This window comes from Panthera pardus, unplaced genomic scaffold (assembly GCF_024362965.1).
Source record: "Panthera pardus isolate Hobbes unplaced genomic scaffold, ASM2436296v1 HiC_scaffold_6, whole genome shotgun sequence".
Taxonomy (NCBI): domain Eukaryota; kingdom Metazoa; phylum Chordata; class Mammalia; order Carnivora; family Felidae; genus Panthera; species Panthera pardus.
The window spans coordinates 119,712,252-119,724,809 of record NW_026526991.1 but is presented as its reverse complement, the minus strand read 5'-3'; the positions used below and the strand labels follow the sequence as shown (position 1 = coordinate 119,724,809).

General features: G+C 53.8%; 2 protein-coding genes across 3 annotated transcripts in view; one reads left to right on the top strand and one right to left on the bottom strand.

Moving 5' to 3' along the window:
- The first annotated feature begins 338 nt into the window (after window positions 1-338).
- On the top strand, window positions 339-2,234 carry PTF1A (pancreas associated transcription factor 1a). Its single transcript, XM_019460938.2, has 2 exons — window positions 339-1,282; window positions 1,677-2,234. Exons 1-2 carry the CDS (start codon window positions 496-498, stop codon window positions 1,877-1,879), a joined length of 990 nt encoding a protein of 329 aa, XP_019316483.1. The 5' UTR covers window positions 339-495; the 3' UTR covers window positions 1,880-2,234.
- Window positions 2,235-5,718: 3,484 nt separating this feature from the next.
- Window positions 5,719-12,558, bottom strand: part of CUNH10orf67 (chromosome unknown C10orf67 homolog) — a 165,367-nt gene continuing 158,527 nt past the window's right edge. The window contains exon 17 of one of the 2 annotated variants that reach the window (XM_053895154.1): window positions 5,719-5,854. In XM_053895154.1, coding sequence (XP_053751129.1) covers window positions 5,790-5,854 — 65 coding nt within the window. In that variant the 3' untranslated portion in view covers window positions 5,719-5,789. Of the gene's footprint in view, window positions 5,855-11,824; window positions 12,281-12,558 lie in introns of those variants that run through there. The other variant, XM_053895153.1, reaches the window with a different exon arrangement.

Below are 12,558 nucleotides of genomic sequence, written 5' to 3'. Positions count from 1 at the left end.
CCGGAGGCCCGCGCCCCGCAGGCGCTCGTCGGAGGAGCAGGCGGGGAGGGACGCGAGGGGCCCCGGGCCGCGCGAGCCCCGCCCCCTCTTCGCCCCGGGAGCTCCCACTGGGAGCGAAGCCGCCCGGGCCCCGGCGCCGCGGACGGGGCCTCCCTGCCCCCCCTCCCGCCGGCACCCCGCACTCGGTGATTGGCTGGCGCCGCGGGTCCCTGGCACGCGCCTGTGGATGTAGTTATAAGAATCCTCGCGTGCCGGCCCTGGGCTTCAGCAAGTCGGCCACAGCCCTCCCCGGCGCAGCGCGGGCGCCCGCCAGAGCCGAGCGGCCGCGGACACTCCAGGGAGGCCGGGGGGCGGGCGGCGGGCGGGCAGCGCTCACCGCCTCTGGCGCACCAGCCCGGAGGGAGGGGGCTTGCCTCTCGAGCCAGAACTGCAACGTCAAACATCCCGGGAGCCACCTCAGCCGCCCCCCGCCCCGGGCCCGCGGCGGCACGGAGCATGGACGCGGTGCTGCTAGAGCACTTCCCCGGGGGCCTGGACGCCTTCCCGTCTCCTTACTTTGACGAGGAGGACTTCTTCACCGACCAGTCCTCTCGGGACCCGCTGGAGGACGGCGATGAGCTGCTGGCGGACGAGCAGGCGGAGGTGGAGTTCCTCAGCCACCAGCTGCACGAGTACTGCTACCGCGACGGGGCGTGCCTGCTGCTGCAGCCCGCGCCCTCGGCGGCCCCGCACGCGCTCGCCCCGCCGCCCTCGGGGGGCCCCGGCGAGCCGGAGGACGGCGGCGGCGGCTACTGCTGCGACGCAGGGGCGCCCCCCGGCGGCTTCCCCTACTCGCCCGGCTCGCCGCCCGCGTGCCTGGCCTACCCGTGCGCGGGGGCGGCCGTGCTGTCCCCCGAGGCCCGGCTGCGCGGCCTGAGCGGGGCGGCGGCGGCGGCGGCGGCGGCGCGGCGGCGGCGGCGGGTGCGCTCCGAGGCCGAGCTGCAGCAGCTGCGGCAGGCGGCCAACGTGCGCGAGCGGCGGCGCATGCAGTCCATCAACGACGCCTTCGAGGGGCTGCGCTCGCACATCCCCACGCTGCCCTACGAGAAGCGCCTCTCCAAGGTGGACACGCTGCGCCTGGCCATCGGCTACATCAACTTCCTCAGCGAGCTGGTGCAGGCCGACCTGCCGCTGCGCGGCGGCGGCGCGGGCGGCGGCGGGGGGCCGGGCGGCGGCGGGCGCCTGGGCGGGGACAGCCCGGGCAGCCAGACACAGAAAGTCATCATCTGCCATCGGGGCACCCGTAAGTGCGTCCGCAGCCCAGCTCGGGGAGACGGGGACGGGCACGGGAAGGTCCCGGAGGGGCTGGGTGAACGGACCCACCGGCCGAGCGACGGACAGTTAGAGGGTCCGTCGGCACCGGCGACCTTGAGCACGAGTCGGCGTTCGGCAGGGTCCTTCTGCCACTTGACCGCGGCTGGGAGGGCGTGCGTCTCCGGCAGATTTGCAGCTCCAGGGATTCCGGGGAGTGGGCGCTGGGGGGCTCGAGGGGTGGAGGAAGCGGGGTCGTTGTAATAAAACCTAAGACCCGCCCGTTCGGCCGAGGCGCCCAGGACGGGATCCTAAAGGACCAGAGAGGGCATCGCTGGGAATACAGTTGGACGTTCATGGTCTGTTTTCTCTTCTCACCTCCTCAGGGTCCCCCTCCCCCAGCGACCCGGATTATGGCCTCCCTCCCCTGGCAGGACACTCCCTCTCATGGACTGATGAAAAGCAACTCAAAGAACAAAATATTATCCGAACAGCCAAAGTGTGGACCCCAGAGGACCCCAGAAAACTCACCAACAAATCTCCCTTCAACAACATAGAAAACGAACCGCCTTTTGAGTTTGTGTCCTGAGAAGCCCCAGACCCGCCTGAGGATCTGATTCTGTCTCTGTGCATATTGTACATGTAAATATCAATAATGTAATTTAAGAATCACATTTTTCTAAAGGCAATCAACTGTTATTTATCTATTTATTATCCTGTCGAGTTAATGAAATAGACGATCTCTTTTTAAGTATATAATTTATATAATTTATCCTGATTTTCTAAAAATATGCAATAGCCTGTGATTCCCCCCCCCCCCCCCCCCAGCACCTTTGGCAGAACTCTGCGTTGTTGGAAGAACTCTGGCCGGACAACTTCATGCTAATTTATTGCCAGATATGGTTTATTTCTAAGCGATGTTAATAAATGCTGTTTACACTTTTTTCTAAAACTTACTTGTCTAATACATGAGGGGGGTAGCTTTTTAAAAAGAAGAATGAACTTTGTAAAAGATAACTGAACCAGCCATGCAAAATGTAGCTTTCTAGCAAGAAACCACCTTTCAGTTAGATTTAGCTGACAGTGGGTAAGAGGGTTAGGCCCCACCTCTCTGAGAGGGCCCCTTATCTGCATCCCTTGCCCTAAATAGTAACTTTGGCTATAATATTTATCCTACCCTCCAAACACCCTATGAGGCAAATGGTCATGGCGTATTTATTATTCCCATTTCTCAGAGGGGAAAGCGAGGGCTCAGAGACGATGTTTGACTCACCCAAGGTCACCTTGCCCTGTCTCACCGTAGTGCTTGAAGCGAGCGAGTTGGGTCCGGTGGGAACAAAAAACTAGTTTCTGGGCTGGCTGAGGGAGGGGGTCATGGTGCTTCCGCGGGCTGGGGAGGAAGAGGTGCTCGTGAGCTCCCCGGTGACCCATCCCTCCTGTAGTTACAGGATCAGGTATGTGGACCCGAGTACTCCTCTCAAGGGAGACGGGGTAGACCAGGACGCTGACGTCGGGAGACCCCCTGGGATGCCTCCCAACACAATCCAGGGTCTTTTAGGTAAGGCGAGGAGACGGGCCGCTCCTCCGCCACTTCCGCAAAAGTTACTTTTGAAATTGACTTCGTCTCGTCTCCAAGAGAATGATCTCGTCTTCCTTGGCAAGCAGCCTGGGGAGAAGGCGAGCCTCGCGAGGAGGGAGCAGGGCCGCCCCCTAGCGAAGGGGAGAGGCGCGAGGGCGCGCGGCCCGGGTCGCTCCCCCGGAAAGCCCTGGAAACCCGGGCTGTGGCTGGTCTCCTGAGAGGCAGCCCCGCACCTTCTAGGCTCTCGGGGCGCCCTCCGCTCTGGGCCCGAGGCCCCGCGCTCGCGGCGGGCGCGCGCCTTCCAGCTGAGCCGTCCCCGCGCCGCGCAGGCCTGGCCTAGGCGAGGTGCCCCTCCGCCTCCCGGCAGCGGCTTGGTCAGCCAAGGTACAGCGTCGAATCTCCCCCGGTACCCACGGCCCTGCCGCAGGACAATATGTCGGCAGCATGCTAATTGCTTTAACCTAGTTTCAGACCCACCGAGGGGTTCCTCGCGCGCCGCGGGTGCCATGGACCTCGTCCAAGTGCAATTAAAGCGAGGCCGCGAGCCCGACCCCGAAGCGCGGCCCGGCCAGACACGCGGAGATTCTGGGTCGCGGAGCTCCCAGGAGGCCCTTGGTCATGGACCTTCACACCCCTTTCAGGCTACGCAGCTTCTCCCGGCCCTCCCCCTAAAAGATGGAGATTTCACACTGGAGACAGAATTTGGGAACGAGAGAAAATAATTCGATTTTGTCCTGTAATCGAGCCCCATTAAACACGAAAGTTGCTTTGGCACAAATGCTTCTATCAGGCATGTAATCTCATTACACTCATTAGAAAGTCAAATGTTAGGCAGACTTCAACTCAATTATAAGTTATCTAAGTACTGTACCGCATTCTTCGTCTGTGTAGACAGACCTGCGTTTCAATTGGGTTGGGTAGTGTGGCACTCGCAGTTAAAACACTACAATCATTGTGATGTGGCACCTTTTATTTTGCGTGCCACTTTTTTTTGTGGGATTCAATGCTTCAACACATCCTTTAGTGCGGTGCAGATGAAGCGGAAAAGCAGGGCTGAGCATGTAAAACACCAGGGTCTCTATCTTGTCACTCTTCTGTCCTGACTTGGCAAGTCCCTTTAAACACAACCTTCAAAGAGACTGACAGCTTCTTTTTATTTACTCATAATCCATTCATGCTAGTGTAGCAATTCTTAAAAAAAAAAAAACACAACGGCGGCAGTAAAAGCAGAACAAAGGTATCATTTCAGAGGCTCCTTTGGCGTCAGAGAGGCCCGTGCTGCACTTGGTAGGGCAGGCTGGAGGGCCTCTGGCCTGGGGCAGCTCTGGCCAGTACATACAGCCTGGCACTGGAAGGACCAGTGGGCAGTCTGAGCGATGGGTATTCAGCGGTCCTTCTAAGTCCACACGTTTCTTCCAACTTAAAAAAAAAAAAAAAAAAAAAAGTTCCGTATGAAAATAATGGAGTAAGCCAAACCCTTGGGTGGCCAAGGACACTCTTTGCTCAGCCTTGCTCTTCTGAACACCCCTAGGCCCCAGATTGAATCCCAGCCTGGGACCCCCAGGGGAAAGAGTTTCCAGTCCTCGCTGGCGGCCTTAGTCCATTTAGCATAATAAAGAGGCTGCAAACCCAGAACCCAGTACGTTTCCTGATCTCTACTGGCGGGCTGGCTAAATCTTTCTCCAGTGGTCGAGACTGCCCTGCTAGGGACTGTGGGAGGAGAGAGGACTGGAGAGGGTTTCCAGAAGACTTCTGAGAAGAGAGTTGGGGTGAGGTACCCTCCCTTCCCCCCAACACTTTGCCCCCTACCGCCAAATACAAATCCTCAATCCCACCTATTCAGCCGGTCTCCATCCCAGGTTGGCCTTTGTGTCAGAGTGCCAATGGCTCTACTCAGTAAAAGCCCCTTCTCATCCCTCCCTCACCCCTACATTTCCGGTGGGCATGAGGGTTGGAGACCTGTCATCATAGCCTTCAAAGATATTACACCTCATGAAAAGAGGCCTTTCTGGTTCCCAAGGCTGGAAACCTGAGGCACCCTGCTTCTTCCCTTTGTTTTTCATCAGAAAATTCCAGGTTCTGAAGGGAGGCGGGGTGGGGTGGTTCCTGAGGGGAGGAGGGGGGAGGCAAGAGGAGGAGAGGGGAGCCACTTCCCCAACCCCAGCTGGGTGGCCTCTGGGATGGAGCCCCCTTGTGGAGCGTCTTCCTTCCGGTGGCGGAGACACCAGGGATTAATTGAAAGCCCTCATGAAAAGTTGAATTCGGGAACCTGTAGGTCCCGTAGGACAGAAAAGGTAGGGGGAGAGACAGCAAGACTCCCACCCCGGGGTGGGAACGGAGCGCACAAAGAGCCTTGTTGGAACTCCTGTGAAATCGGCTGTGGCGGATTCCCAGGACTGCTCCTCAGCCAGCAGTGGGATTAACGCCCCTCCGGTGGAGAGGGCGTGAAGCCTCTTAAATCCATAAACTCATCCCATTTCCATTAATGGGCCTTTGCGGTGGCACCGAGTACCAGCTGCGAGGGTGAACAAACACCAGTTGAGCACTCCCTGGCGAACCTCTCTGGGAAGAGCCCTCGCCCTCCCTCTTTCCCTCGCCCTCCCTTCCACTGCCATTCCAAAGCCTTCTGCAAGCCTGTGGGAATGGTCCTAAATAATTCCACAACCAATTGCGTTTTTGAGATCTGGAACCACTGGGAGGAAGCGATTCCCACGACGGGATGTGGGGTCTGGCCAACAGGTGTTCGGATTTGGCCCAGGGAGATGGGGAAACCCAGGGAGGGAGACTGAGCTGCCAGAAAGCAGGCTGCTGAGGGCCTCCCGGGCTTTACAGGCCGTGGAAGCCGCAGACAATCGAAATGATATCTTTATTGCTAGGTTCATGTCCTGGGCTATAACATATCAATCCCTGTCGTGGTTCTCTAGGATGCACCTGGTAGTTCAAACTTGTTCTTTTTTGTGCTTCTGGGTCCTGGGCTGCAGCTGCCTAAAAGAAGCAAAGAGAGAGGCCCTTACAATGTCTCCAAGACGTGTTGGCATGGTTTGCCTGTCTTTAATGTACCATTAACTATTGTCTTCACACAATATGGGAACTGTAAAGCATGACATGTGTTATAATAAAACACATTTTCAATGATACACTTGGACTTGAGGCTGGGGTGCTGCAAACAAACAGGCCCAAATCTTGTTTTGTCTCCCTTGCTAAGCCTACTGGCAATTAAACTTAAGACCACTGTTTCCCCCCCTCCTGATCAGCCAATTAAATTTTATGTCTCCTAATTTTTCACATAGAAAAAAGTCTCCGTGCTGGCCCCTAAAGACATTGATTTTCTTGCTATCACCTGGCGCTCAGACCTTAGTTCCATTTATCAAGAAGGGAAACGTCAGGCGTTGCATAAAGTGACTCTGTTACCATAAGGCTCTCACCATCCTGGCCTATTGTTTTCCCTTGTTAATAACTCATTACCAGGATTTAACAAATCAACCATTACATATGTTTTGTGTCTCCATATTTTGATCCGTACGATTAAGCAGATGTTACGATTGAAAATTGAAAAGTCCAAGGCTACTCTAGTCTGAAAGAAAGAGGGCAGCCTCAAACAACGAGCTAACAATGAGATTCAGAAGATCTTCAGAAAAACATTTACCACCAATAAACAGACTCCAACCTGCTCCATTTCAACCATTGTGTGCTTTGGGGGAATAATTAAGTTTAATAGGAATAGGTCTGGAGGGTTTTCAATGCCAAGACCACAGGTGCGGGGTGGCATGATGAATGATTTGCCTGATTTTTGCCAAGCTCAAGGGCTCTTCTCTTGGACTTTCAAGCAGATAGAAAATATTGTCATTTCTTTTAATTCACAGCATTACTTTCAAGCCGAACAAAGGCAGGGGCCGGGGGGAGGCGGGGGAAGGGCTGGGCTGTAATGAAGCGCCTCGGAGGCGGAGGTGCAGCGGCGGAGGCGGAGGCGGCGGCGGAGCGCGCTGCTGCGTTTGTGCGCAAGTGACTCTCCTGTGCCACACACAAAAGGCCTCCTTCTCCCCACCTTCTGCCGCCTTTCAGCCGTCGGGCCCCCGCCGAGCCGGCTCCCGGAACTCCGGGGGGCTCCCGGCCGCCTCCCCAGGGCGGCCCGGCCTTTGGGACGTCCGCCGCTGCCAGGGCAAACCTCGCCAAACTTTCCCCAAACGCCGCGGGCTGGGGAGGGTCCCCGGCCCGAGGCGCGCATGCGCCCCGCCCGCTGCTCCGAGTTCCCAGGGTTCCGGAGAGCCGGGGTGGAGTCGGACGAGTATCCCCGGAGGCCCGCCTAGCCCCTGCTCCCGGGGCAGTCGGGGCTCGGGTGCCGTGCGTCTTCCTTCGAGGCTGGAAGTGGCTGCCCGGCGCCGGGCTCTCCGCAGTTCTGCTGTCTTTGCGCATGGAAGTCTCCAAGAGGGGCTCCGGGAAGCGGCGAGCAGAGAGGGGGGCGAACGGCCTGAAGGAGGGCAGGAGACAGGAGACAGGGCTTCTTTTGGGGAGGCCCGGGGTAGCTACGCCCCCTGGCTGGGCGGAAAGCCCTCGGGCGGCCGCCTGCAGAGGGCCCCTTGGCCCGGGGCGCAGGCCGTGGCGAGCTGGTTTTGCATCTGGGCGGAGGCGCCAGCGCTTGTAGCTGCGTGGCGGGGATGCAGGTTTCTAGCCCACCCCTACTTTGGCCACCCCCCCGGGGACCTAAACCTGCCTCTCGGGAGGGTCCCGGCCCTTGGCTTATCTCCGCGGCTTCACGCCAACCCCCTCCCTGGGGCTTCGGCACCTGTTCCAAACAACCTGTTGCGCGGACTTGGCTTTGGAAAGGCGCCGGCTTTCCGCTTGGCGGTGGCGGGCTCCCCCGAGGCCCCGGGGCGCCAGGAAAAGAGTTTAGGGTTCCCTGCTAGTGAGAGGCAAACGCTCCCCCACCTCCTGTGGCACGCAGTGTGTTTCACCTCCGACTGTGTCCCGAGCCCCCAAGGTGTCCTGGGCACTCCTGCACTTTGCCCACCCTGGGGACGTCTTACGTAGCTCTTTGTAATTTGGGAGGAAGGACTAGACAAAGATCGGGATTAGAGGCTCACCACGGGCTCATTAAATCCTCTCCTTTCTCCTCACCCCCACCCCCTCAAACCTTGCAGCCAGATAGGAATCTTGAGTCCCCCACCCCCGCCTTCAAGTGCTCCTGGAGAAAACTAGTTACTTTTGCACTACTGCCTCAGAGGAACTGGGGTTCTCACTCTAGAGGCGAATTTTTCTGAATTCTTTCTAATTTTTACGATTTCTTTTCAGCGGTTGCACAGGATCCCCTTCAGCCCCTTTCTTGTTTGGACCACTGAGCGTCCCTCAGACAGCTAGGGATCCAGCTTTAGAGTGCAAGCCTTTGAAGTTGGGTTCCGGCGATAAAGGCTAGCTAAGAGATGCTTCTGGAAGGAGTTTTATTATGAGATCCAGTTGGGCAGGCACTGTGAAATGGATGACAACAGTGAGTTGGCATTTGGAGTTTCAAAAAGGCATGTGGGCTCACACGGGGGCAACTTAGAAAAAAAACATGTATGTCCTGACACGCTGAATACAAATGAAAATTGTAAAAGGGCCAGTTCTAAATGAGGGCTGCCTGGCTATAACCCCTCACCTAACACTGGTACATAAAATTAAATATTAGGGTTCGGAAATCAGCATGTTGGCAATAGCAAATGTGTGATGGCTCTAAGCCCTTATTTGGAAGTTTTTCCATACTTTTGAAAACATACTTGACGCCTCATTTCTTTGATGACTGCTCAATAGACACCAGGAGCCGCTGGCTGAGCTGCCCCCTCCCCAGCTCTCCTCTTGCTGGCAGCGCTTTCATCCAGGGCTTGAATTGTGTTGTCAAAGTTTAGTAGACGAGGGAGGAGGGGGCATGAGAACGGGGGAGGGGGGGGGTGTCTTGAAAAGTCTTGGAAATCGGTATATTTTGCAGGTGTAGAATGTGCCTAATAACCATGGCTAGTGCGCGCTCCCCAATGGCGAGGGTATGACAGGGACAGCTGGCTCAGTTTTCAGTGTGAAAACACCCCCTCGGTGGACCAAACACAACGACACTGACCTTTCTGCGGGGGGAACCAAGATGTGCCTTTGACTGAATTAGCCATAAAGACGTCGTGCTATGACTTTTGTTCCCCACGAAAGCAAAGAAATATTGCGTTTAATATGAGAGGTACTGTTCACAGCTTTTCCGTGCCCCTTAAGAAATATTACAGTGCTGATTTACTGGCCCTTTTCTACCAAGTTGGCCCCAAGGCCGGGGGGTGGAGGGGTGGGGATGGGGTGGCAAGGACAGAGGCGGCGGTCGAGGCAGCGCACTAAATTGCCTGTTGCCTGTTTCCAAAGTTCTCTCTTTGCAGCAGCAAATTTATCAATCTTTTCATCTGACAATACTTAGAAATATATCATTGTCATCCAGAGTTGTTTGATAGATGATCTCTAGGCGCACCAGCCTTTTCCAAGGTCAAGTTGAAGATTCTTGTTTGCTGTTTAACCGGGTTGTTTAAAAACTCAGAACAATGCCTGCCTGTTAAAATTTCCACTTGTTCTCATGGGGCGTTCGAGAGCAAGTTTTCCTATTGACCCGTGCGAGGACATTTCATCCTCTCGGGCTTCTGAATTCAGCAACCAGGGCTTGGCAATGCCATCCACAGGAGGAGAAATGAGATTTAACCTTAGCACATGCAGCCGCCAAAGAGACGAAGCCATCTCTCACATCTCCTCAAAGTGTGTACTAATTTTTCTCTGCGTGTCGCGGGCTGGTTAGAGCCACACACATCTCATTCACATTCTGCTGTTATTCTAGCGGGAAGCTGCGAATACACTCCCCTAAAGTAGACGTGCACAAAACAAAACAAAAAAAAAAAACAAAAAAAAACTGTGGCCACTCTTGCCTTTGTGAACACACAACCTGTTGCTCTAAGGACGCTTTAAAATAAAGTCAGCCTCTAAATCGTCGTGTTTTATGGACATATTTATTTATGTTTTTAATGGAAACACAGGCTTCGCAGTTTCTTCTATATCTGCGATGATTGATTTTTTTTTATTCAGCCAACTTTTATTTACCTTGCAAAAATGTTCTGGACCAATGTGATAAATTACAGATATGCAAATTTCTTTGAATGGTGTTGTAAGTGTGTCTAGCTGGGGCTGAATAACTCCTTGCAAGTCAGTCTGTGCGCACTCAGGACCCCAGGGAGCTGATCAAAGCACCCATTCTCTTTCATCCCCGGTATTCTCCTCCAAACTATTTCGATACAATATGTTTCCATGATGCACTTAATGTGCTAGGGACATAGAACTCATTACAACCTAGCGAGTTCTGCCGACCTCTTTGTTCTGAGGCAGAAAGTCAAAGAAAAAAGGAACAGCGTTGCCAGTTGCCAGCTTTCTGAAATGCTAAAGCATGCGTCATTTTTCACCAGGTCTCGTCTTGATATCCTCAAAAGACAAACTATGAAACCGGCCTCAGCCCTTTCTGGCATTAATTACACTGCTGTCCAGCCGATCTGTTTTTCCTATTATATGCATTTCTCAGCAGGGATTTTTTTTTTTTTTTTTTTGCAAGACTAACGCAGCTGCGAGTTAAACTATGAATGCATTTTTATCACTATGGAAAAAATAAGGGAAAAGACTGCAAAACACACAACTTTTTAAAGGCTTCTGGTAGATAACAGATTAGGACAGAACTTGGGAGGTTTTTGCAATTTAGGTAAACCTGAAATTGACTAAGAGCCTCCTGCGTTTCCAACGCGCCCTCAGTGTTCTGTGGAGAGCCTCCCTGTGCCATTTGAAACTCTGCTTTGGTCCTCAGATAAATCTTGAAGGTGAAACCCTTTCAAGGTTTCTGTTAAAATTCTGAAATGAAACCGTCTGTACTGAACCCAGCCCAGCCTAGGAGGCTGCTTCCAAGGAATTTCTGCCCAGGATAGTAGTACAGGGAATATAAATTCTATTTCATTTCCTCCGTTTCTTGTAGGGTTGATTGGTTGGTGGAAATGGCTGGCAGCCAGTTCTGGGAAAGATTCCAGACCTGACTCCGATTAACCCTCTCTGGTGAAACTCTGCTGGAAACCAACTCACCAGCAATTGCCATTAATCTACTTACTAATTAAGCCAATTCATTTCTAAAGGAGAAAAATTCCTTTCTTTAGCCAAACTGATGGGAGGAAATTTGAAAGAAGCGCCAAACTGTGTAACTGTAATTCAGCCAAGGACTGCTAAAACAAGGTGTTGATATATAGCAGCAGATTTAAAACAAGTTTCTAGGGCAACACTCCTTTGGAGACGGTGGCATATAGTGCATAGTAGATGAAGCTCGAATAATGCTCCCCGGCGCTATGCCACCCCATGTACTTGCGTTGAAAATAACACGTCTCTCTCCAATTAAATCTTGTGCCTTTTACGCACAAATAAATCGCCTCTCCAGCTTCCTTTACAGCAGAGTAGATCAGCTTTATGTGACAGCTACTACAAATATAGTTCTTGAGACTTAATACATAGCTTTAGAAACGTGTAATTCAGAGTCTGCATTTCTGAAACTGGGCTACAGACAGGGCCCCACTTGCAGTTAGGGGAATGGAAAGGACCAAGCTGAACATTACGCACAGAAGAAAGCAAACTGGACTTTCCGTAAATGATACCTGACATGCTGCAGAGAGACATGTGAATCTTGGCCTTGATACTTACCAGGAGGCAAAACTCCAATGAGTTTCCCACTTACGAAAGATTTGTTTTTGACTTTTAAGATAGGGCAGGCAGCCCAGTGCCCATGTAAGAGAAGAATGGGTCTCCCTAGAGGAAATTTAAAATCCCCTTGGACCAGGCGTTAAGGTTCACCTTCACGGGGATTCATCGGCAAGCGAGGAGGCAGCAAATCAGTTTGACGTGGTGTTACAGAGAGACCGGATGGATAAGCGAGGGAGTGAAAGCTTAGTGCCTCAAACTTTTTTTAATTGAAGTCCGTTCCTCCCCACCCTAAGGTTTTGGGGCATCTTGCTGAGCCCAGGAAGCGCCCCCAGTGGCTTTGGCAGCCCCTCGAAGTCCCTGCGTCCCTCTCACCCAGCATGAGCGAGCACCTGCCTTTGAGGGTTTGGAAAGGTGCGCACAGCCGGGCGGACGCGTTCTCTTCGTTTCAAGGGCAGGCCTCGAGTTAGTCTACATCATCGGGGAGACGGAACAGCTTTGTTAGAAGCGCCTTGGAGGGAGTATCCCTTGGCCAGGGAGGCAGGCCTTACGCCAGGATGGAGAGGGTCCTCTCTGTGGTCCCCCTCTGCGCAGCCCAGGGCCCTGCCCCTCACTCAGTAGCGTCCACATCATTCACTGGGCTCTTCTGGAGTATCGATGGCTTCTCCAAAGACTCTTCTTCCAGGGTTCCAGACACCCTCCCTAAAAACACGGGAAAAGAGACATACGTGCATTTTGTTTTACTTGCTATATATAAACCACTTCCCGCTCCTCACGCAGAGCTCTTTGCCTCAGTTTCAGTGGGTCCTCCCTGTCTGGCCCCAGTTGGGAGCCCCTTCAAATAACCTGGAAGGGAAGTAGGACGGGTGGGCAGTGGGGGAGGTCGGGCAGTCAGATCCTCCTTGGCCTTCAGAATAGCTTGTCAGACAAGTTTTTTTTTTTTTTTTTTTTTTTCCTGTTTTTTGAGACAGTTTTCCTGC